This window comes from Peromyscus eremicus, chromosome 3, assembly GCF_949786415.1.
Source record: "Peromyscus eremicus chromosome 3, PerEre_H2_v1, whole genome shotgun sequence".
NCBI lineage: Eukaryota > Metazoa > Chordata > Mammalia > Rodentia > Cricetidae > Peromyscus > Peromyscus eremicus.
The window spans coordinates 105642190-105668435 of NC_081418.1; the positions used below are offsets into that span (position 1 = coordinate 105642190).

General features: G+C 40.4%; 1 protein-coding gene across 13 annotated transcripts in view; it reads right to left on the reverse strand.

Annotated features, from left to right (window-relative positions):
- Magi1 (membrane associated guanylate kinase, WW and PDZ domain containing 1) overlaps positions 1–26246 on the reverse strand; it is a 650887-nt gene that overhangs the window by 85963 nt on the left and 538678 nt on the right. For 9 of the 13 annotated variants that reach the window (XM_059258243.1, XM_059258244.1, XM_059258237.1 and 6 more), the window contains exons 5-7: positions 24910–25111; positions 13769–13851; positions 9818–9853 (exon numbers count right to left, since the gene is read on the reverse strand). In XM_059258243.1, coding sequence (XP_059114226.1) covers positions 9818–9853; positions 13769–13851; positions 24910–25111 — 321 coding nt within the window. The remainder of the gene's footprint in view (positions 1–9817; positions 9854–13768; positions 13852–24909; positions 25112–26246) is intronic. The other 4 variants (XM_059258241.1, XM_059258239.1, XM_059258249.1 and 1 more) reach the window with 1 other exon arrangement.

Below are 26246 nucleotides of genomic sequence, written 5' to 3' on the forward strand. Positions count from 1 at the left end.
AGGAGATAGAGAGGTGTGACATTTGACTTTTTTGGGTCTAGGTTGTGTCATTCAATATTTCAATATAATCTTTTCTAGTTTCATCTGTTACCTGCAAAGATCATGATCTGATTTTTCTTTACAGCTGAATAGTATTCCACAGTGTGTAACACACTTTCATTAATCATCCATAGGGTGGCAAGCATTTAGGTGGTTTCCATTTTCTGCTTAATGTGAATGGAATAGCAATGAACATGGTTGAGTAAGCATCTGTGGAGTCAAATGCCATGACCCCTTCGGGCATATGCCAAGGAGTGGTATAGCTGGATCATATGAAAGATTTACTTTTTACCTTTCTGAAAAGTCTCCACACTGATTTCCATAGAGGCTGCACCCGTTTACAATCCCATCAAGAGTGAATGAGGGGCCCTTTCTCCTCACCCCCTCTAGCATTTGTTGTTAGTTGTTTTGTTAAACATTGCCATTCTGATAGAGGTAAGATGAAATCTCAAAGTTGTATCAATTTGCATTTCCCTAAGTGCTAGAGGAACAACAAACATTTTGTGAGATATTCCTTGGCCATTTTTTTTTTCCTTCTTCTTTTGAGAAAGCTTTGTTCAGGTCCTAGGCCTTTTTTTTTGGAAAAAGTCATTTGGTCTTTTTTAGTTCTTTATATATTCTGGACATTAATCCTCTCAGATATTTATCTGGCAAAAAGATAAATCCCATCCTGTGGGCTTCCTCTTCACCCAGTTGATGTTTCTTTAGCTGTGCAGAGCATTTCAGTTCTGGAAGTCCCACATGTCAGTTGTTGATCTTTTCCTCGGGCAAACGGGAGTCTTCTTCAGAAAGTCCTTTCATACACCTCTATTATGTAGGGCACTGCCTATGTTTTCTTCCAGCCATTTCAGTGTTTCCTGTTTAGGTTTTGGTCCATTGGGAGATAGTTTCTCTGCAAGGTGATAGGTACAGGACTAATTTCATTCTTCTGCACATGGATGTCAAGTTTTCCTAGCACCATTTGCTGAAGATGCTTTCTTTTTTCCAGCTTATGTTTTGGGAATCTTTGTCAATTATTAAATGAAGTTATGTGTACTCATGTCCGGGTCTTCAATTTTGTTCCATGGGTCTACATGTCTGTTTTTCTGCCATTACTATATTGCTTTTATTGCCACGATTCTGTAATAAATCTTAAGATCTGGTATGGTAATGCATCCAGCATTGTTCTTTTTGTTCAGGATTGTTTTGGCTATCTGAGGTCTGTTGTGGTGCGATGAGAATTTCAATTTTTTTTATTTCTATTACTGTGAGGAATAAGATGAGGATTTTCATTGGGATTGTATTGACCCTGTAAACACCTTTTGGTAAAATGGTTATTTTGACAACATTAATTCTACCAATCCATGAGTATGGACTGTCTACTCATTTTCTAATGTTTATCTCTTTCTTTGGAGGTTTAAAGTTTTCATTGTAGAGGTCCTTCACTTCTGTGGTCAGGTTTATTCTTAGATGTTTTATTTTCTTTGAGGCTACTGTGAATGGGAGTGTGCCCATGATCTCCTTCTCTGTGTGTTTGTTCCTGGTGTATAGGAAAGCTAGTGAATTGTGCAGCTTGATTCTATATCCTGCCACAATGCTGAATTTGCTTATCATTTCTAAAAGTTTTCTGGCAGAATCTTGGGGATCTCTAACGTACAATGTCATACATACCATCTACGAACAGTGGTGGTTAGACATCTTTACCTATTTGTCTTATGGCTCCAGCTAGTACTTCACACACACACACACACACACACACACACACACACACACACACACACACACACACACAGAGAGAGAGAGAGAGAGAGAGAAAAGTGAGGATAGTGGGTATCCTTGTTTTGTTCCTGACTTCAGTGGAATTGATCCAAGATTTTCTCTGTTTAGAATGATTCTGGTTATGCATTTCTCTTATGCAGCTTTTATTATGTTGAAGTATGTATGTTCACTCTAGTCTCACATTCTCTGAGACTTTTATCATGAAGGAACGCTGAATTGTAGTGGGTAGCCATTCCAGCTTTGATCTGGAAGTTCCAACCCCCATCGAGGCTTCGGTAACTGTCACGGCTACAAGGCGGGGCCAAGAGAGGACCCTGAAGACCCAAGATCCAGATGCGCCAGCTCTCTCTGTTCCTGGACCACGGCCGGTGGAGGTTGACCGAGCAGAGTTCTCCAGAGAACACCGCTGGACTGCGACACACCTTCCCCAGACCCTGCGACTTTACCTATCCCTTTACTTGTAAGTTACGCCACTAAATAAACCTCCTTTTTAACTACGTGGAGTGGCCTTAATAATTTCACCAATACTGAATTTTGTCAAAGGCCTTTTCTGCATCTATTGAGATGATCATTTGATTTTTGTCTTCAAGACCAAAGTCCATCTTTAAGACCAAAGTTTACCATATTTACTGACTTGTGTATGTTCAAACCTCCTGCATTTCAGGGATAAAGCAAACTTGGATACGGAGTATAATCTTTTTGATGTATCTCTGTATTTTGTTTACGAGTATTATACTGAGCATTCTTGAATCTATGTTCAGAGATATTGGCTTGTGTTTTTCTATTTTTATTGTGTCTCTACCTGGTTTTGGTATGTAAGCAATACTGGCTCTGGAAGTGCTCTTTCTGTTTCTTTTTCTTTCTTCCTCTTGTTCTTTTTTTCTTCTTTTTTTCTGGTAATAGTTAAAGAAGGATTGGCTGGAGATTCTCTTTGAATGAGTGAAAAAATTCTCTTGTGAATCCACTTGGCCTTGGACTTTTTTTTTGTTTGTTTGTTTAAGCTTAAAGGCTTTTTTATTATTATCTTAAGCTCCTCATTTGTTATACTTCTCTTTAGGTTGTTGACTTTTTCTTGATTTAATTTTGGTGGTTTGGCTGAATCTAGAAATTCATTTCTTTTAGGGTTTCCAGCTTGATGGAATATAGATTTAAGTATTCCCTCATAATATTGTGAACCTCTTTGGTGTCTGTTGTACTGTTTCCCTGTTTGTGTCGGGATCTTTTAATTTGGTTCCTCTCGTTTCTTTATTTTGGCTAGTTTGCCACCAATGTCTGACAATTTTGTTTATATTCTTGAAGAACCTGCTCTTAGATTTGTCAATTCTTTGTATTGTTTCTATAATTTTGGCTGTTTTTTTTTTTTTTTTTTTTTTTTTTTGCTGTTGACTAGTGTGATGGCTGTTCTTGGTTGTCAACTTGACAGTATCTGTAATGAACTACAATCAAGAAATAGGGGGCACACCACCTGTGAGAGATTTTCTCCTTGGTTTGAAGTGGGTAAATCTATTTCTAGTCCAGACCTTTGAGGTAGGAAGTAACATCTTTGATCCAGATCTTGAGATGGGAAGACACATTTTTTTGATCTGCTCTTGAGGCAAGAAGACATACCTTTAACCTGGGCAACACCTTCTGCTGGAAGCCTATACAAAGACATGGAAGAAAAAAGCTCTTGCTGTTTGCCTGCTTGCCCTTGCTCTGCCAGCACATCCATTCCTTCACTGACATTGGAGCCTTCCTCTTCTAGATTCCAGCATGTACAGAACAGCTGAGACACCCAGCCTTGTGGGACTGATCTCCCACTAGATTCATGGATGTTCTGTTCACAGCTGACCATTATTGGGTTAGCAGACTGCAGCCTGTAAATTACTCCAATTCCGTGTGTGTGTGTGTGTGTGTGTGTGTGTGTGTGTGTGTGTGCGTGCGTGCGTGCGTGTGTGTGAGAGAGAGAGAGAGAGAGAGAGAGAGAGAGAGAGAGAGAGAGATTGATTCATTTCATAAATTCTGTGGCTCTAGAGTACCCTGACTAATACAACTGAGGTTGGATTTGGTTTGCTTTAGTTTTCCAAATTTTTGAATTGCTTTGTTAAGGCATTTATTTGTGCTCCTTTTCTTTCTTTCTTTCTTTTCTTTCTTTCTTTCTTTCTTTTTCTTCTTCTTTTGTTTTTGTTTTTTGTTTTTTTGTTTTTTTCAAGACAGGATTTCTCTGTGTAGCCTTGGCTGTACTAAAACTAACTCCGTAGCCTTGAATTCACAGAAATCTTCATGCCTCTGCCTCCTGAGTGCTGGGATTAAAGGTGTGCACCTCCATCGCCTGCCCCTCTCTTTCATTTTCTGATGCAGGCACTAGGAGCTAAAGATTTCCCTGCTAGTACTGCTTTCAATGTGTCCCAGAGGCTTTGCTGTGCTCTCATTTTCACTCAGTAGAAGGGAAACTTTATTTCTTTCTTCATTGACCCAATCATGCTTCAGAAATGAGTTGTTTAGTCTCTACAAGTTTGTGTACTTACTAGAGATTTGTTTGTTGTCCATTTTAAGGTTTTATTGCCTTGTGATCAGATAGGATACATGGAGTGATTTCAATCTTTTTGACTTGTAAAGATTTGTGTCTCAGGACGTGGTATGTTTTCGAAAGCATCCATGTGTTGCTGACCAAAATATGTATTCTTTGGTGTTTGAGAGGAGTATTCTGTAGATAACCATTTGATGTATGATATCAATTAATTCTGATGTTTCTCCATTTATATTTTTTTTCTGGATGAGGCTTCTAGTGGAGAAATTGGGTATTGAAATCACCAACTATTACTAGATAAGTCTTAATCAGTGTCTTTAAATCAAGTAGTGCAATTTTTAAATTAAATTAGGTGATTAGGGTTTGGAGCATACATCTTTAGGATTGTAATGTCTTCTTGGTTAACTGTTACCTCGATTACGATGAAATGTCTATCTCCTTTGATTAGTTTTACTTTCAAGTCTGTAGTGTATGGTGTCAGATATTAATATAAAGATACCTGATTGCTTCCTAGTCCCATTTGATTAGAGCACTTTGGTGTCTATCTTTAAAGCTAAGATGTATTCCTTGTAGAGAACAGATAGATGGGTTGTGTGTTTTGTTCCATTCATTCAGCTCGTGTCTTTTGATTGGAGAATCGAGGCCACTGACATTTAAAGTGTCAGCTGAAATGTGTGTTAACTGCAGTTGTCCTGTTGTTGATTTTGGGTGGTGCTGTGTTCTCAGTGGTATTCTGTGCTTTAATAATTGTGGCTTCCTATGTCTTTCCACAATGTCTCTACTATGCTCATTTCTCTGTTCAGCTGAAATTATTGCTTTCAGTTTTTTCTTTAGGTAGAATTTGTTGGTTGTAAACTTTTTAAAAGACTGTTTATATAATAGAAAGCTTTTCTTTCAACTTCAATTACAGTGGGTAGTTTTGCTGGGTATGTTATTGTAGCCTGGCAATGATAAGTCTTTTAAGACTTGGAATGCATTGCTCCAGGCACTTCTCACTTTCTGAGTTTCCATTGTGAAATCAGCTGTTATTTTGATGGGTTTACATTTATATATGACTTGTATTTTTTCTCTTGGAGCTTTTAGTACACTTTTGTTTGTTATGTCCACTTAGTGTTTTAATTTTGATATGTTGTGGGGATTTTCAAATATTGACAGTTTTGTCAGCAAAGTGATCTCACATGTTACCAACAGTCACAGAGTATAGTGGAGTCATGCATGTGCACACAAATACATGTAAACTAATTACTGAAAGCTCATGATCTGTTTAAATTTGACTGCACATCCAGAGACATTGATTTTATGGCATTTGCCACACAGGTTATGCCTGCAAACAAAGACACACTCCCCCTGCTTTTTTAAAAAGCATTTAGTAGATTTTAAGATGTATCTGAGTTTGGGAGACATTAGCACTAAAATGCATGTTATAAGATAGCCTTTGTTTGTAATATCAGATCTTAAAAGACTGATGTCAATCAAATGCCTGGGAAACAGTTTACCCTTACAAAGCTGGAAATTACCATTTAAATGAAAATGAAGCAGGGAAACATTTTCAAGGAGTTGGGAAATTCAAGGTTAAAAAATGCAAATTGTTGCACAGTCATGGGGTAGAAGAATGGATGAGAGTGAAGGATAGTGCTAATTATACCAGACCTACCAAAACCTAAAACCTAAAAGATTTGACCTGATTATCATCAAATAAAATGGCAGAAAGATGTACTCGATTTTCTTAATTTGGCAAACATTAACAGAAGCACTACTGTTTGCCTGTGGATGTGTCAGGCACCAGGGACCCAGAGGGAAGTGTACAAGTCGTTATCTGTGCTTAGGTGGAGGTACAAAGGGGATACAAGAAACCACCCCTGACTTGACCCCCAGGTATCATCAACAACTTAACATCCTGGAGTTGAGAAATGTGGCCAGGCAGCTGGTATTTGTGAGTATGGGGGTTGGGGTGATAGCTTGATTGGCAAGCACTCTGTGTACTTCCATGCACACACACAAACACATACACAAATTAAACATTTCTCAAACAGACAAACCAATTCTATAAATTTTTGAATTTTTTAAGCTAAAACTCAGTTTGAAATGAAAAGACAGATTTCTCACTTCCAATGTGGTAATTAACTTAATAACAGGAATTAGTCTCCTAATGCTTAAAATAGAAATAGGTCATCAATTTGAAAAAAAAAAAAAAGGAAGCTGTTTGTCTTAGAATTTGCCACTTGGTTTTGGAAAATGAAAAAGGTCAGAAAATATTTAACATAGAAACTGATTACATTATGTTTTAGGCAAACATTACTGAAGACACACTGCCTGTGTCTATGGATGGATGACAGACAGGCAAAGCTCTCCAGCCTGTTATGGGAATTAGAGAGAGCTGAGATCCTTCACACTCAGATCTGGGATTGTAACTTATGGTCCACATTGGCTCTGTTGTCCTGTGGACTCGGCTTGGTTAGTAAATATCTCTGAACATACCTTTCCCCCAGTTCACCTGAATGGAGATGCTTGTAAAATGCTTCCAAGGCACGCGGCCCATAGCCAATGCCTGACAGGGAAGCACACGGAACAAGGATGGTTGTCTACAACTGTATGATTGCTTTTTCTCCCTCGGAAAATTTCATGTGGAGCAAATGTTGATTAGTCAAATGTTCTGTATGTGGGAAAGCTGTCAGAGGATTATTTTTACTTTAAGTCTCTACTTGATTTCACTATCTGAATACCTACCTACTAGATCAAAGGAAGGTTCTGTGGGTGTTTGTTTTTTGTTTTTTAATTCTAAAGACACTTTTATGGAGAATGTGACAGTTATCTGCAGACCCAGTGCAGAATGGAGTTACTACCTTAGCTCACATATTAGAGTCCAGACACAACTCTAAAATCAAATGACCTTTATCCATTACCCATATTGACGGCCTATGGCCCCCAGAGCAGGTTAGAGGTTCCTTATCACATACTCCCACTGTTCACCGAAAACCTGACAGGTGCCTTTGTTCAAAAAATAGATTACATTTATTAAGTAAATGGGCAGTGAGCTCGTCAACAGAACTTCAAGTAAATATAGTAAACAATAGTAAACATGGCAAACATGAGTGTGCACACTACTCTTACACAATGGAACTGTGCAAACAAAAATCAGGCGCCATACCTACATTACTCATGAGAACATATTTGATATATGGGTGACTGCTTTAGAATGGCACATAGTCAACTCTTGTCTTTGATGAAGGGAAAAATATTGTAAGAAAGTACTGGTCAATCCAATAAGAGGGCTAGCTAACATATAAAGCCTTATTGAAGCACCAACATGTGCTGATCACCAAAACAAGTTCTCAGTAAGTCTCCTCGGAAGCATGGAGGGAGCCCTCCTTTTACTCTGATTTGCAAATTTGTGTGTGTGTGTGTGTGTGTGTGTGTGTGTGTGTGTGTGTGTGTGTGCATGCCGTGTACATGTACACAGGTTCATGTAGGTGAGGGTGTATGTGGAGCCCAGTGTGGACATAAAGCCATTGTGAGCATGGAGAGGGCAGAGGAGTGGGTTTTTTCTCCCCATCTTCCTGTGGATTCCAGAGATTAAACTCTAATTTTGAGACTTGAAGTAGGTGTGTTTGCCTTCTGAGTACTTGCACCAGCCACAACCATGGTTTGTGAGACAGGATCTCTCATCTGTCTGGAACTTGCCAGGTAGGCTAGGCTGACTGGCCAGCAAGTCCCACCTACCTCTATCCTCAGCACTGGAATTTTCAGTGTTAGGCTAAGCTTAACTTAAAAGCGAAGGTTAAAGGTCCCTGGGCTGCAAGATACACACTTTACCAACTGAGGTCTCGCCCCAGCCCCTGACTTCGACATCTTTTATAAGTGTAAAGTGGGAAGGTGAACAAGGCTGACGTCACAGAGCCAGTAAGTAAGCGAGGAGAGCTGGTCCATGTCAGGGAGTCAGTCAAGTAAGGAAGCTGGGCAGTCTGCTTCATCCCAGAGGCAGTTCAGCAATCTGTCTCCGTGTGAGCACGGAGCACATCACTAGAACACATTCTTGAGAGTCTTCGACGCTATGGGCAAGTTCTAACAATGCCATAGTTACAAAGGGGAAATGACAAACTGCTTTCCTGAAATGCCAACATTCAGACTTCCTCAGAAGCACTGAACCGTGTGCTAGTCCACACAGCTGTGTATGCTATCTCCACGGGCCACCAATAGCGGCAGATTGGTCACTCACATATTTTATTCAGGTGGTAGCAAAGGCTGAAATTGGTTCAACAAATGGTTACTACTCCTGACTTTGTCAATGTTTTAATCTATTCTAAGTTGATAATTTTTTAAAATAGAACTGGTTTTGAATTATGTTATCACACAGGGCAATCCTCAAGCCATTCCCACCACAATAACTGCAGGGCAATTTACTAAGCAACTTAAAAAACAGACCCCAAGAGTTATCGTCCATTACTGATGTATTCACTAGTTGTAAGAGGGTATCTTCCAAATGTTGATAAAAATAAGGCTAAATTCTCTACTACAACCCTAGTCAACCAATATTATATGTATGTAGGAAAAGCAAATGAGAGTGGTAACACTCTAAAATACATCCCCATTACTAGGAATGAAGACACTTCTAGAGTGCAAGCAGATTCAGTAATCTCGGGCGAGTCCGCGCACGCTCACACTTATGTTAAAGGATCTTCTTAAAACCGGCCAGCGTGGGCCACTTTTCAATCGGCCAACGCTTGCTCCTGCAATTTACCTGAAAGTACTGGTGCTTTCCCATCTACTCCAGTGATGTTCCAGATGGACTGCAACTGACTTCAAAACTATTCAGATCTCAGTATTATCACAGGGAATATAATGCAATACAGTCCAAAAGCAGAGCAAAGAAACAGCATTATAGACACGTGCAAATTACTCCTAAACTCCAACTGCCAGGGCAGCCAAGAGCTGAGTTACACTGACACACAGTCTCTACAGAAATCAGCACGGCTCCTGCTGCCCAAGACTGCAGTGACAAGGTCAGCAGCACACAGTCCATGACTTAACCATACAATTATAAGACTCATCAGCTATGCAGCTCATCGCTGGAATTACTTGATTTCACATAGCACACACAGCAATCAGTAAATCTGTCTCGTGAGTTTTTGTTTTACTTGGCTTGTTTATATTATTCATAGAAACAGCCTTGCACACTACACAGATTGAGGCAACGAAGCAAAGACAGATTACATGAAAGTTCGAAAGTCATGGCAAGGATCCCTTCATTTCTTTCTGCAATTCTGAATTTAAAGACCACTCGTCGCCAATTTACTCCCATGCTACTCTTAATCTGCCCGCACTGTTTCTCTGTAAACACCATGTGTTACACACAACTCCACTTGATGGCTGTCATCAAAGGCACGGCCTTTCATGGGCCCGGCAGGCTGAAGATTGTGACTGGCAAAGCACAAACTCAAGGTACAGAGGAAGGAAGCAGTCCGTCATGGAGGGTACCCATGCAACAGCAGCAGGCAGGGTGGGGGGCGTTACCTAGTTCACTGTCCAGCTCCTCGGTGTGTACCCCTTCTTCTCCAAAGGAAGAGCAGGAATGAGACAGAAAAGAGAAAGACAAATTCAGACACCAGCACCAAGAGAGAAACTCCCTTAGAAATCAGCAGCAAACACATCATTATAGTGTCCTTACCTGAATTGCGGTTTGTTTCACTGGCTTGGCTAGTAAACTCCTGACCTCAGTGTAAATCACAAAATGGTAAGAGCTGATATTGGCAAAATAATTATACAGCTCATTTCCTTGCATGTCAAAACGTTGTTTGATTGGTTGTAAAGGATGATAAATACCTTTGCGGTTTCCATGCTCTTAAGTGGGAAGTCACTTGCTACTGACCTTATTTGCAGCAAACAAAGCTGTGAGACCTTTCACTATCGGTCCTTTTAATCCTTCAATAATCCTCTCATCACAGAAGCAATTACACTCGCAATTAGAACATTGCTTAACTTAAAAGTAATACCACTTGAGAAACAGAAGGTGAGGTCAAATTGAGAAAGGAGATTGTATAATGAACCCAGAGCCTTTCAATAGGGGCTGGAAAGATCAACTATGTCACGGTGATACATTATCAAGGACGTGGGGCTTGAAGGCCACACTGAAGGAGGACCAGGGCAGAGTTCACTCATTTGTTTGCTTGGTTATTTGTACATAAGCTTTCTAAGCCAATGGTTCAGAAATAGTCATGTGAATGTGTGCTCAATTATTTCAGCCAGCAAAACAAGTCAAAATCCTTTCCGTCTTGACCTCCTCTGGCTGTCAGTAAAACAAGCGGGTTATGCCTGAGATGAGAACATGGCACAGCACACAGAGTTCATTTTGGTGCTAAAACCTCCCCAGTGGAGAGCAGGTGGCTGCTGCCTACACCGGAAGGAAGCTGCACAAACAGAGACTAGGGGTCCAAGCCTCTTCCACAGTGCTACATGCTAGTAGTGCTCAGGGCACTTTCTAGACCATCTTAGGCACTAAACATTTCTCAGCTAGTCCTGGGAGCCAGTCTGACCTCAGGATCCCATCTCTGTCTCCTGGTGGAGTCTACAGAGAGGCTTCCATGGCCCCCCCCACCCCCCGGCATGGACAGTAAGTTTTGACTGGCGGTCTTTTTTTTTTTTTAAGAGGTTATCAAACTTGAATAAAATTATTTGTAAAAATGCCCATTTAGATGTTACCTAATAATGTTTTGGGGAGGGTTTGTTAATTTCTTCCCCCGTGACTATACACCAGTCACTGTGCTAGCTAGGGGCCTGTTACATCAGCAAAGATACAGCGTCTCTTTTGGAAGAAGAGACACTATAAAGCTAAACAAAATGTAACTGAAATTAAGACCACGCCTAATTCTCCAGGGTCATTGAAATGGTATGTGAGCAAAAATGTGAAGGGTGCATGGATGTCAACAAAAATAACTCAAATTTCAGCTCTGTGGCAGCTGGCTGTTTTGCTGTTGCAGTCACTGTAGGGCCTACAATGTATGTGTCACAGAGAAGACATTCAGCAACAGTGACGAACGTGAAGCTATTCTAAGGATAAAGAACTGTGCATCCAACTGTCCGGCAGGAGCTCAGCGCGGTCTAGTGGGAGTGAGTGCAAAGCAGAGGGCAGGGCAGAGAAGAGCAAGGACGGCTGGACAAGCAGACGAGACCTGGCGGTTACCGAGCAACCGGAGAACCATAAGTGAAGACTCCTTCACCCCGACACTGTAAAAGACTGCTGAGAGCAGCACGGAGAGCATCTAGGTAGGAGACACGTGCGACCTGGCTAGGGATGGTACAGGCAGGGAAGAAAACAGGGAGAGGGTCCAGAAATGTTTAAGAAGCACATGAACTGAGCTGACTCATGCATCAGAAATGGAGGTAAAAGGGACAGACGGATGGGATTGCCGAGTGTGCAGCCATTTACTCTCAACTAACATGGGGAACGACTAGCAAAGGCTGGTGAAGGGTCAAGAGTCTGGTTCTAATGAGCCCCGTGAGTCTGGAATCTCTGTGAGACAGCCTGTTGGGACAACAACCGGGCAACTAAAGACACTGACCTGGTACTAGAAGGCAAGGTCGAGACTTCTAATGGTACTAGACTGAGATCAATGGCCACAGGTAATTAATACCCCTTGGGTCCTCACTCATTTGAGAACAGCAACAGAAAGTGCAGCATCCTCGCAATATTTAAGCATAACGGTGTTGTGTTGCATTCTGTGTGCAGGTGAACCTGGGAGCATAAGGCAATGCAGGCACAGTATGTGTGGGCAATAGTGCATTCTTGGTCTGTGTCACAATAGCAAACAGGAGCACAAGGCAGCTCTGTGTTTACTAGCATCGGAAAATGCAAACTGACGTGTCATCATATGATTACATGTTTATGCTGTCTGCACATACATATCATTCTAGATGAATAAAACATGTGATTCTAATGTGGAAGAGATAATTACTGAATGAATTGCACTTGGTATGGATATATACTTGTGTTAAAGGAAATACTGGTAATATAGAGATGAAAATTTGGAAACAAAATCATTAACTCCTCTTAATGCATTTATTCCACAGCAATTTTTCTCACTAAAAGGTTCTGTAACCTTCTGTCATCTATAAAATTATAGTACTATGCATTTTCACACATTCCCAATGTACTTATAATGGATACTGACCCTGAAGACCCTATGTGATAAAAATGGCTAAACTACCTTCAAACTCATCTCTCGTCAGAGATTAAACTTGTTCTATGAAGTTGTACTAAAATACATTCTAAAGAATGCATGTGAGGTTCTCATCTTTGAAAATTGAAAATCTTTTGAAAACATTATATTAAACAGAATCCTCAAATACTCAGATAGCCGTTACCCCCCACTCCCCCCGTGTATGAGAAGCAGCTCTGATCATACCTAGCTCACTCCTTCTTCAGCTATGGGAACAAGGATCCAAAATAAAATGAGCACCTGATCGTGCCTCTTAAATTAGAAAAATACATATTTCCACTTGGACTTGCTCCAATAAATATAGAACATGCAAATCTATATTTATCTCATGTAATCTGCAGCCATATGCAACAGGAAACTCTCAGAGTACAAGGCTTTTAACTGGGTGATACTTTGAAACACAGTCTTGCATTTTCTAAACATCACATTTATGTATATGCAACAATTCTTCACTTCAGGACAAATTAATTATACTACAAATTCAAATGCCAGAATTGTATTGTATAATGAGCAGCAAGGCAAGAATTTGTTTTTTAATGTGTTCCCAGGAGGAAGGAATCTTGGTAGAACTCGGGTTAGATCCCAGTGCTAAAGAGGATGGACATGCTCTGCCTTCACCTTTCCCTACCCCCCCACCCCAGTTTGGGAGAAATAATTAGAAACTCCAATACTTGAAATAATCTTTTTCAACAGAAACTGGTATAGTCAGAAGGAACGTTTGGGAGATGAGGCAGCAGCTCTAACAGCTGCCTCTTTGAGGAATAGCCTTTCAAAAAAAAAAAAATGTGGCTGTATTTTAAACAACAAAGATATTCCCAACATGTCAAGATCTTCCCGTTGCCCCCCAAACTGGAGAAACAACAGCCAAGGAAATCTCCTGATTGCTTCCACGAAGCTTTTACCACATAGGGTTAGGGTCTAGTACATTAGTGTGTGTGGAAAATCAAACTATCTTTCGTTTCTATACCACGGAGTGCTTCTCTAGAGTCCTTTCAAGTTCAAGGCAGAGGATGAACTTGCCTCTATTTCCAACAACTATACTGGAATGTACATGTCTTGAACTGTTCTTTTGAAAGAATTCTATTTAAGTCCCTCTTGCATTCTAAGCCACAGTGTGCTTCCAATAAAATCGAACAACAAAAACTACTTCCATGTTAAAAACTGATTTACCTTTCGATCACTCTTTAGAGAAATGTGCCCATGTAATCAAGCCCCCAACTTGCTGATCCTAAGACCTCTTAGTCCTTACCATCATCCTCACATTCTTCCAGAGGCTTCTGCTGTTTGTTCAGGCACCGAGGGTCTAACCATGATGTTGTCTTTGTGTTATGGCTGAAATCCAGAGACAAAAAAAAAAAAGATGAAATTTCTTTAAAAAGAAAGAATAACAACAAAGTACAAAGACAGAAAAATCACAAACACTTGCATATCTGCTCATGAACCAATGAAGAGATGCATTCCAACAGTACAGGCAAACCACTAGAGGACTGGAGGCTGGAATGATAATGGCCTAGGGTGAGTCTTAGAAGAACATTTCCCTAAAATATAATCAATGAATTACTGAACGCTTAAAATATAATACCACTTTCTTTTTGAAAAAGATACAAAGGACATGCTTTTCTTATACAGTCTACCCATCTAGACGTATTCTTCAGTCTTCATATTTGCCAAAGAATAAAGTTTGGTTTAGTTTACGTTTGTCTATGACTTCAATTTAGAAGACTGAAATTCAAACAAGGCTACTATGTCACTATTCTATCATACAAGCCCTTTCCTTACAGTGGGGAACCCCTCTATCACACAGTACCTTAAACCTATTCATACGCATCACTCTCCACAATATCCTAACTTAGGCATTTAATGAACTAGTTAATTTACTTATTTATCAGTGTGTGAGCACGTTCATGCTATGGAACATGTGGAGGTCTGAGGACACCTCACAGGAGTCAGTTCTCATCTTTCATCATCAGGGTCCCGAGAACTGAACTCCGGCATCAGGTTTGTGGGGAAGCACCTTGACTGGCAAGTCACCTCACTGGTCCCTAACTTAGGCTTCAGAGAGGTCAAAGGCAACCCAAATTACCAACTACAAGTAGAATCAGGCTATTAAGGAAAAAAAGAGAATGAGTAACAGAGACGCTGTCCAAATGCCTTCTGGAGAGGACAGAGAAAAGGTCTCAACAGACTGACTGGGGCCTTCTGAGATCTGAAATATCCCAAGGGCATTGCCCTTCAGTCGCACTAGGAATGTCACAGGCAAAGCGGGAAGAAGACGCCTTTGTGCTTCCCCAAGTGGATCAAGACACTGGAGGTCAGAGTTCTGCCTGGGCCTGATTCACTGAGCAGCTAAGTGGGCGAGGTGGGAACACCAAGTCCAAGAGCTCTGGCCAGAAACTAGATATGAAAACAAGATATGGAGAGGGAAAAGAAAGCATTTGAAGTTTCAGCATGAATCCTCGTTTATCCCGAGTTTAAAGTTCAAGCTATCAATGTAAGAGGAGGCACAGAGCTGCCCCAGGTTTTAGACTCAAATCTTACTAATTGTTAAAGAGAAAATGATGCCATTTCACCTAAGTTAAACAACAACAACAACAAAATTTAAAACAATACCATAATTCCCATCATCACTCTGCTCTGTGGGGCCACTTGCCTCCATGAGAATCTTATTTCATGTTAGTTTATTTCATTCTCATAATAACCCTATGGGGGCAGTAGTGAGCAGTAAAGTTACTATGCCCATTCTACAGAGGAGAAAAGTGGAAATACAAAGATGAAGTCGGCCAGAGGACACTGCTGACACATGGCAGACATGGAACTGAAACGCAGGGAGTCGTACAGGCCAGTCTGAGGTCTGCACTAGTCTACAGTGATGCAGCAACACTACACCGCTCACTGCCGGGAGACGGGTATGCAGCATTTCAGAAACAAACCTCTGTCTTAGTTATGTTTCTGTTGCTCTGATGAAACATTGTGACCAAAAACAACTTGGGGAGGAAAGGGTTTATTTCATCTTACAGCTTGTAGTCCATCATCCAGGGAAGTCAGGGCAGGGGCTTGATGTAGTTACTGATGCAGAGGCCACGGAGGAGTGCTGTTTACTGGCCTGCTCAGCTTGCTTTCTTAAATAACTCAGGACAAGCTGCTCATGGGCTGACCCTGCCCACAGCAATCATTAATCAAGAAAATGCCCCACAGGCTTGCCTACAGGCCATGTTGTGGAGACGTTTTCTCAACTGAGTTTCTTTTTACCAATGATGGCTAGGTTTGTGTCAAGTTGACAGAAACCAACAGGACAATTAACCCCTTGCTGACACACAAACACATAATTTATTTATCCATAATCTTCCCTTTCTTATTCATTCACAAGACCTCATATTAATATCAATATCACAATATAAAACATTTCAGTCTTTAATAAGTCAAACACTTTAAAACTTCAGTCTGTCTAAAAGATTCAAAGTCATTTTCAAAGTTCAAGTTCTTTCTAAAATATCTAAACTCTCTCAAATGAACTCCTATAAAAAGTAACTTACATACTTATTTCAAAAAGGAAGAGCCAGAGCCCAGTTACCATTAGATCAAAGCAAAACCAAACTCTAACACTGTAAAAAACCCAGTGTCCAATGTTTAGGACTCAAAATCTTCTGGGCTTTAAAGGGCTTAAGGAGCTCCACCTCTCTTCTCTAGCATGCAGAACCCACACAGTACATTTCACAGGCTCAGACCAGCTCCAATCCACAGCTGCTTGCTGTTCTTGGAGGCTGTTCCATAGTACTGGGATCTCCAAAATGCTAGGAGATAACTAAAGAGGCACCCTTACCAATGACTTCTCCTAGCCTCTCTTCAGGGACTCTGACCCTGCCACATGATGCCAAGTCTCAATCTCTCTCCCTGACTCTTAAATCCCGGGGCTTCTACTTGAGGCTGCACTATGACCAGTGGTCTCTCCTGGCTTCTCAGAGTGCCAAATCTCAACTGCTCTCCATGACCACGTCATACTTTCAAAACCAGTACCACCTGGGAAACCCTTACACATTACCAAGTTCAGCTGCCATCATGAGGTCTAGTCTTGGCCCTTTCTGGACCACAGCTTCTGTGTGCTAACCCTGAGGAAATGCTTCCAGACTTCCAATAGCCAATGATGCTGGCCTCTTCCTAAAAACCACTAGTTTCTCAGCTCCAGCATCAATTGTCCCAGTAAAGCAAAGGTTTTACTATGGGGGTGCTGGTCTCTTGTTAATCACAGCCAATTCTTCAGCCTTAGCTGTCCACGACCACAAATTATTTTACTGAAATTATCAAAAGGCCACAACAGAGTCTATAAGGGACTCTTAAAACCCTCTAAAATTTCACAAGTTAGGTTTCCATTATCACAACGAATGTCAGCGTTCGTATCTTCCACGCTCCCACAAAATAGCCTTCTGGGCTGCGAACACTCAATAGCTTTTCCAGTCCAAAGTTCTAAAGTCCTTTCACAGTCCTTTCAAGAACAACAGTCAGGTCTGTCACAACAAAATCCCACTCCTGGTTCCAATTTATGTCTTAGTTATTTTTCTGTTGCTGTGATAAAAACACCATGAACAAAAGCAATTTGGAAACGAAAGGGTTTATTTCATCTTATAGCTTGAAGTCAATCATGGAAGTCAGGGTAGGAACTCAAGGCAGGAACCGATACAAAGGCCCTGGAGGAATGCTGCATACTTCTAAATATGTCTAGGTTTGTGTCAAGTTGACAAACAACCAACAGGCATAATAACCTTTTAGTTTGAAATAACTATAGATCCTCATGTCACTATAATGAAGAAAACAGCTAGATTCAATATACCTTTACCTGGATAACATCAATGGCAACATCTTTACAAAGCTATTCACCGGGACAGCTAGAACATGTATTATCAAGTGTGTGTGTGTGTGTGTGTGTGTGTGTGTGTGTGTGTGTGTGTGTCTCCCTCTCTCCATTTTTTTACAGACAGGATCTCATAATGCAGGTTACCCTCAAACTCGACATTCTCCTGAAAGCTAGGATTTTTAGGTACATAACCATGTTGGCTATTGGTTTTGTTCTTTAGATTGTTAATATGGTAACTATACTTATTGAATTTTATTTTTCACTCTTTTTATTTGTAATGTCTTTGAGTTTTTGTTCTTTTTTTTCCCTCCAGTACTAGGGTTTGAACCTGTGCTGTAGGCATACACACAAGCCTTCATTTGTATCATTATCAGGGAAACATCACCATATAAACATCATACAATGTTGATCTTCTTCTATTTTCTAAAACATTGTGTAGAGATGGTGCCCATTCTGCTATGACAGAATTCTTCAATGTGAAATCATGCAGGCCTACAATTTCTTTTTCAGTAGTTTAAAATTATAAACTCATTTTCCTAATAGTTAAGGGCTCCTTAAAAGATCTTAGCTCATACTACATGAGCAACAGTCTATCTCTTGAATCACTGTGATTTGTTAAATGTTTATATGGAGATCTGCGGCCACATTCCCTTAGTATCTTGTAGAAATCTTCAGATTGGTGATGATTCCCAGCTTGATTAATACTGGCAAATTTCTATTTTTCATTCTTTGTCTGTCTTAGAGATCCTCTTCAGTTCTATTAAACCTTTGAAGAATTAGCCATTCCAGACATTTTCTCTAGGGTTTAGCTCCATTGACTGCTCTTCTTCGGTCTCCCCTGAGAACAGCTTGAGAGTGTGTGCTAAGATTTATTATTATTTTACCTGTATAAGTGTTTGCCTTTATCCATGCGTACTACATTGTATACAGTTATCTGTGGATGCCACAGAGGACACCAGACCCTCTAAAACTGGAGTTACAAACTTTGTGAGCTGTCACGTGGGTGCTGGGAATGGAATCAGGTCCTCTCAAGAGCAGCCAGGGTCCTTAGCTGCCAAGGCATCCCTTATTTTGAGTTTGACTTAACTCTTCTTTTTCGTGGTTCTTGAGATAAAAGCTCAGACTAAAGACCAGAGCCGTCTCTTTTTTAAACACTACACATTTACCTCTGTCATTCACTGGGTTTTGTTCCACTCTGATACGCAGTATTTTCATTTAATTTGATTTTCTTTCTCAAGCTAAGTACTAAGGAGACTAAGGCTAGAGGATTACAAGTTTGAGGTCAGAACGGTTACAAAGAAAGACTCAGCCACAGAAGTGAACAAAAGCAAACAATTTCTTTGAGAATACTGTTCTGAATTATTGGTTCTTTTTCTTTCTTTTTAAAGAAGTCTTGTTTGTTTGTGAAATTTTTTTTCTTACTTTATTACATAATATTATGATGTTTAGTCTTTTATGATTAATACTTTTATTATAGTTTTTCCTATCCTTTTATGTTCAGCATACCTCAACTGTTACAACATTAATTAATTTCATGTAGTTACTGATAATCCCTGACTATGCTCCTGCTTTCCAACTCTTTTCCAGCTTTCCTGTGGGCTGCTGGACTTGAGAAATCCTTTCTCTGTATCTGAACTACACTTATTGTTTATCTAGCTTTTGAAATGGTTGCTTTGGATATGCCTTAGAGTTATTATAGCCGTGTTGAAACACCACGACCAAAGCAACTTGGGGAAAAAAACGGTTTACTTCTCTCGCAGCTCCATGTAACAGTTCATCACTAAAAGCAGTGAGGGCAGGAACTCAAGCAAGGCAGGAACCTGGAGGCAGGAGCTGATGCAGAAGCCATGGAGGCGGGTGGTGGTGAGGGGTGCTGCTTCCTGGCTTGCTCTCCTGGGCTTGCTCAGTCTGCTTTCTCTGGCCCAGGGGTGGCCCCCCACAGTAGGTTGGGCTCCTCCCCACAAATCACTAATTAAGAAATGGCCTACAAGGGCTGGAGAGATGGCTTAGCAGTTAAGAGCACTGGCTGCTCTTCCAGAGGTCCTGAGTTCAATTCCCAGCCACCACATGGTAGCTTACAACCATCTATAATGAGATCAGATGCCCTCTACTGGCGTGCAGGCATACATGCAGACAGAGCACTTATACCTAAAAAAATACATAAAGCTTTATAAAAAAGAAAATGACCTACAGGCTTGCTTGCCTACAGCTCGATCTTATGGAAACATTTTCTCAACTGGGGCTCCCTCCTTAATGATGACTCTAGCTTGTGTCAAGTTGACATAAAACTAACCAGTACAGGGTATTACAATGTAAATATTAAGATACCATATCTTATCACATTTAGATAGTAATTCATATATAGTTATCTTATTACACTTACATATTCCTTCATATGTGTGTGTTATAAAATCTACTGTTGTTACCATTTTCCCTGGTCAATTGAAAATATAAAAATCTTAGCTACACTTACATTCTTTTACTTATAATTAGCTTACTGCTTTTTCCTAAATTTGTATGGAAAAAAGTGTCGAACTTCTTTTTTATTTCACTCCTCTAAATTAATTAAGAAAAATCAAGAGGTAAAGCAAAGTTTTTCTTATTTATATTTTCGCTTTTCCTATTGTGGCTTCCTGCTGTTCCAGAATTCTCCTCTTCATGTAGAGTAGGCTTGCTGATGTCTACCTTTCTTAGCACTGGTTCATCTACGAGCACCTCCTCCTAAAGGTGCTTTCAATCTACATAGACACTGAGTTATTTCCCCTCTCTCAGGGTCCAAACAGCTCTTCCTACCTTCTAGTCTGGTGGCAACCTTCCTAACACTGCGACCTTTTAATACAGTTTCTCACATTGTGGTGACCCCCTAACCATAAAATTATTTTGTTGCTACATCGTAACTGTATTTTGCTACTGTTATGAATCATAATGGAAGTGTCTGAGCTGACATGTTGGATATCTGATAAGTGACCCCTAAGGGGGCGGCACCCACATGTTGAGAACCACTGTGCTAGTCTTTTTTTTTTTTTTTTATCAGTTGTTATATTAAGGTGTTATTTCTCCTATTCAAGATTTTTTTTATGTTAGTTTGAAAGAGAAATGTCACCATAGGCTCACATATTTGGACACTTGGTCCCCAACTGGTGGCTCTGTTTTAGGAAGTTACAGAAGTTTTAGGATGTGGGGTCTTGCTGAAGAAAGTCACAGGGCACTGGGGAGCTTTGAGAGTTCATCACCTAGCGTTACTTCCAGTTCAAATTCTGTGCTTGCTAGGTGACAATCTATATGACCAGCCAGCTCCCTGCTTGGGCCACCTGCTGTGGTGCCTTCCTGGCCCTTACAGATTCTCCCTCTGCAACTGTAAACAGAAAAAACTCTCCCCTAAGTTGCTTTTGGTCGTGACCCTTTCTTTACTGCAGCAACAGAGAAGTAACGTGATGATGATGTGCGTTTTCTTGTTGTGCATTCGGTTTGAGCTCAGCTGCTTTCTGCAATCCTGCTAAATGGGGGATATTTTGAGACACCGACTCTTCCATTTTCCCCCTTGCCCACTCACTGTCTTCTCCTAAAACTTTGATCACTGATGTCAGATGTTTGTAATTGGCCCCAAAGCTCCTGAAAGTCCGTTCTTTTACTTCTCTCCCAAGTTCTGTGTGTCCTACGGGTCAGGTAGTCTGTTTGCCACCTCCACATGCAGCCCATGTGGCTCTCCCTTCCCTGGTTCTCACTCTGATAATGACAGTGAGTGCTGCTGAACCCATCTGCTAGGATTTTTTATTTTTATTTTTTTTTTAAGTTCAAGGTTTTTCTTTTTATATTTTCTACTGTTTTGCTGAAACTTTTTTTGTTACAAGTATGTTTATAATTGACTAGTGAAGGAGTTTGTAATGGCTGTATGTACATATATATGTACTCATTCATTTATTCATGCAACAAAATCTCTAAATGTTGCTCAGGCTGGCCCTAGATTCTCCATCCTCCTGCCTCAGTCTTCCTAGTGCCAAGACTTCAGGCTAGCTACCATGCCTAACTATAACGGGTATTTGTAAAATCTTGAGACAATGCTAACATCTCTGCTATCTTGGTATTGGTATCTGCTGATTGCTTTCTCTCACTCAACATGAGATCTTTCTGGCTCTTGCTACAAGAAATGTGTCTGTCTGTCTGTCTGTCTGTCTGTCTACCAATCAATCATTATCTTTTTGTGGTACAGGGAATTAAACCCAGGGCCTAACATATGCTAGGCAAATGCCCTAATGCTAAGCTATAACCCTTTTTATTTTTAAAGAGGGCATTGATATGTTGCTACGGAAAGCCTTTAAATCCTGTTGCCCAGTTCACTGAATGGGTGAATTCCAGACTTGTACCAACAGGTCCAGCTAAGAAGTGACTTTTTTTTTTTATTAACTTGGATATTCAAAGCATTATATTACAAAACTATGGATTTCACTTAAACCTACTTTAGCTGGCTTGACAATGCTCCATAGAGTTATAGCTAGAAATTGCCTCACTTTCAGGGACACTAGATGGGGAAGGACATCCTTGTCCCCTTATCTGGAGAGGTCCATTCCAGCTATTTAGGAGACCTTGCCTGATACCAGCCCAGCTGAAAGGGATAGAAGCATCTCACTATGGCTCCAAACCAGAAGCTTCACCTGTGGGCTCTACCGCAGGCCCGAGATGGAAATCTGGACAACACTCTAGAAGGGAAACAGTACTTTGCTTCTACAGGTAGGGAGGAGGTCCACACCCTCTCCTCCCAGTATTTGGGTGGAGAATGGGCAGGCAACATTGTTTTTGCCTCTCTACAATCAACATTCCATCTCTGCCACAAGTCTTTCAGAGAGTACCCTGGAAGCAGGTTTAGGCTCCCATCGGACTATTAAGGGGCAATATCTAGGTTCCCTCTTTTACTGGCTCTTGGGGGCAAGGGTAGGACCCTGGTATGTTCTGTGTTGCTGTCTGGGGTACAGGAACTGTTCACCAAAAGCTGTCTGAATTGTCGGATTCCCCCTCCTTTCCCAATAATTCAGCTAGAGAAAGCAGGTTTTCATTAGGACCATCTGTTTCTCTATCTGCTAGTGTTTCTCAGTTGCCAGTTTCTCTTGCTCAAAGCCTAAGATAAATGAATTAAAAAGAAAACTCCAGGAATGACCTGCCCGTGGCTCCTTTGAAGACCTGTTTGAGAAAGTCTGCTCCATCGGCTCCTTTCAGAGTCCTCTTATTTCATTTTGTACACAACGTACAAGGGTCCTAAGTCTATGCTTTGTCTTTAATGTTCTTGCTAACTTTTAATATTTTAGATTTTCCCAAAACTGTAAAACCAGTCTAGTATTTTAGATTTTTTCCAAATCCGTAAAACACATAAGCATTAGATTTAATTCTACTTCAACTTGTGATTCAATACAAGATACTCTAAGTTCTTTTCAGAAGGAAAACATCGTTGGACGTTTAGTTCTGTATGTGTATGTGTATGTGTGTAAAATTAAGGCTAACATATAAATGGCATGTATGCATGAATGTTTATACACAGGTTTTTTTTTTTTTTTAAGTGCTGGTGATCAAATCTAGTATTCACATACAGAAGGCAGGAGCTCTACCACCAAAGAACATCTCCAGTCTCAAATGGACTATGCAATTAATACAGTTAATACTAATATCTGGAAAGCCAATGTCATACTTGTCAGAACCATATGTTTAGACATTAGGGTAATGAAACTGGCCTCCTAAAAGCTATGTTAACTTGCAAAGAGTATGTACTTAAGCTAGCCAAAGTTTTTGGGGCGCGGGGGGGGGGGGTGGGTAGCATCTCACTTACTGTTAGCATATGAACTTTCTTTTCTAAAGTTTATCAGTTCAGTCCTTGGCAAAATTACAGGTTGTTTCTTTTCCAAGAATGTGCATTTCACACATTATTTGATATTGGGAACGCCTCTATTACACTTTCTTCTTGCTAATGGACATAATTTCGAAGGCAGTATGTTATAAATCCTAACTATGGAAGTCTGAGCTTCAAGGTGATAAAATTTCTTTTAGCAATATTGGAGTTTGTCTGCCATAACTGTGAGCGATGAATGCGGTACTAAGAGAAGCTGTGACGGCTAACTACATCACCCCAAGCACTCTACACACTGCTCCCGCCAACCCGCAGACTGGGTAGGTTCGAGATCTTCTATCCTTTTACAGATACAGAAGAGGTTCAAAGAGGAGCAAGGCTCTCAGCTCACACAGCTGGGAAGTGGAGAAAACAAAGCGCTGACCACTGTGCTGCTCCCATTCTGTGTTTAATAAGCATCCGCCATTAACAAGAAACCTGCAAGAGCCATGGGTGTCTAATCCTCTGGCTGCACAATACAGACCTTCCTCTCATGCTTCACAAACTTCTTTCCAAATGGGTTTTCAAAGTAGCTTTCTTCCTCATGCCCATGTGCTTAGGAGAATTGTACTTTTAATTTTTATTTTCCTTTTCTAGTAATAAAATATATGGCACATATGAAACTTAAAACCCAGAGAAATGTGGACTATGATTAGGAAACAAGCCCCTCACTTAGATGCACGCGTGTATTTTAGAAAGTTGAGGTGCTTATATATTCTTCTGCAATGCCTTCCTTTGCTGGTAGACCATTTATGTGAGAATAATACATTTATCTATAGTTTTGTTTGTGTATAATTAGAGCACTGTACTACTGCTTTAACCGAATAATTGCCCCCCCCCCCCGGTCCATCTATGACCTATAAAAACGGTGCATGTCACCACCAGCAGATTCAAAACACCATGTTTAAACATGTACTACCATTGTTAGGGGCGCCAGAAGACTTTTGGATTTTCAATTATAGGAACTATATTAGTTTTCTTTTCTCTATTTCTGCTAGTGTTACTTGTTTAAAACTTTAAATACATACAATTTTAACCTTTCACATCTACATTTTTTCAAATCCCTATTCACCTATCTTGTACTATGCAATAAAATCAGCCTATGTCGGTCCACGCACCGAAACATTCGATGTAAAGCTACGAAATTTCTTCAAGAACTATAACAGAAAATCTTTAACCTTGAGTTAGGCAATGATTTCTTGTTACCACAGTAAAGGCACACTCCACAAAGGAAAAAAAACAGATCAGTCAAATCCAAAGCTCCTTGACTTTGAAAGCTATGAAGAGTCACACTTGAGAAAAATCAATAAAATTATGTTCATAATATATAAAGAAGCCTCAAAACTCAGTAGTAAGAAAACTAGTTAAGAAAAATATGTCAAGTATTTACTATTTTAATGGGAAAATAAAATGGTTATTTATTATAATTATATATCAAGATTCAGTTTGTCTAACCCCTTCAAGAAATTATAGACCTTCCACTCCCTAAACCCTTTCACACGAATAATTAAGAATGATATGAATGAAAACATTTTACGTGAAGCTTGTGTAATCAGAATATCACTACTATGTGATTAGTTCCCTCAGGCCTAGCTGATTTCCAGAGCAAGGGGACAGGAGGGAGAGAGCCAGAAGGGTATTTTCAGGTAGAGAAAATAGTATACTTTACTCTATAAAATAGACTTCTCCATTTTCGGTATAGGCCATCTCCCAGTTTTCAGGTAGAGGACCTAAATTATCCTCTGCAGAAAGAGGTAGGTACTGAGGGAACTTCTGAGAAGGGTCCGTGATGGGAGCGGCGAGGACGCTACTATTCACGGGCGGGAGCGTTGCTTCTTGGAGAGTGTGCTCGTCCTGGTCTCCAGAATCGGCTGCTCCATCAGGCACAAAAGAGAGAGAAAAAAAACAAGCACAAAGCTGTTCAACAACACGCTGGGAAATGCATGACGAATACATCTACATTCTTTCCCCACACGCATTTGTGATCCATCCTAGATTTTATTAACAAATATTAATTATGCATAATAATGGCTTTCCTTAGGTCATTTTCATACATGTATATAACGTGTTTGGATCATATGAACCCATTACCCTCCTCTCTCATTAATTCCTTTTGTCTTTACACCTAGCCTTCCTTCTCCTTTACTCTCCAACCTTCTAGCGACCCATGAGTTTTTCATCAGCATGTTTACAAAAACTTGTGTGTCTTGCCAGTGGCAATACCACTGAAGAAAATGCCTCTACCTGCTCTAATCAACCATTAACAGTGTGTAAAGCATCACAGGGTGTGTGGCCTTGTGAGTGGCTTCCTCTTTCATGCCAGGCCCAGTCTTACAGCTGCTGTGAATTCAAGGGTGCGACAGTGACGTCATGCCCAGAAGTTAGGGTTCCACGCCACTCCCCATCCTTTTACAGCTCTTGTAAATTCATCCATCCCTTCGTCTGCAAGGTTCCCTGAGCCTTGGTGAGGGTGTTATAGCTGTCTCATTGATAGGTAGGCTTTTAACAATTATTTAATTTCTGTGCTGTGTATCCCTGGTGAACACAGTTGCAAAAATTCTTAATAAAATACTTGCAGACCAAATTCAAGAACCCATCAAAAAGATGGTTCATAGTGATCAAGTTGGCTTCTTTCCAGAGATGGTTCAGGGATGGCATGATCTGTAACTGTAGTATGTCACATAACTGCCCAAATTCAGCTTCTACATTCTTAAAAGAACTTATCTTTTCCTAGTTGCTGGTTATCCACTATGGCTTCTGTTTCACTTGGGTAAACAGAAAGAATCAAAATGATTAGCAAGGCCAGGGATATGGCTGAGTCGTAGAGCATCTGCTGAGGGAACCACCCAAACAAAACAAAATGCAGCAAAGTATATTTGAAAAGAAACAAGACAACAATCATCTTGAAGATATCAAAGGAGAAAGCAGTTTATCAACTCAAACCCTAAGGATTCTATACCAAAATGTCCTCAGACTGATCTGAGTTCTCATTCCGTTGAATTCATT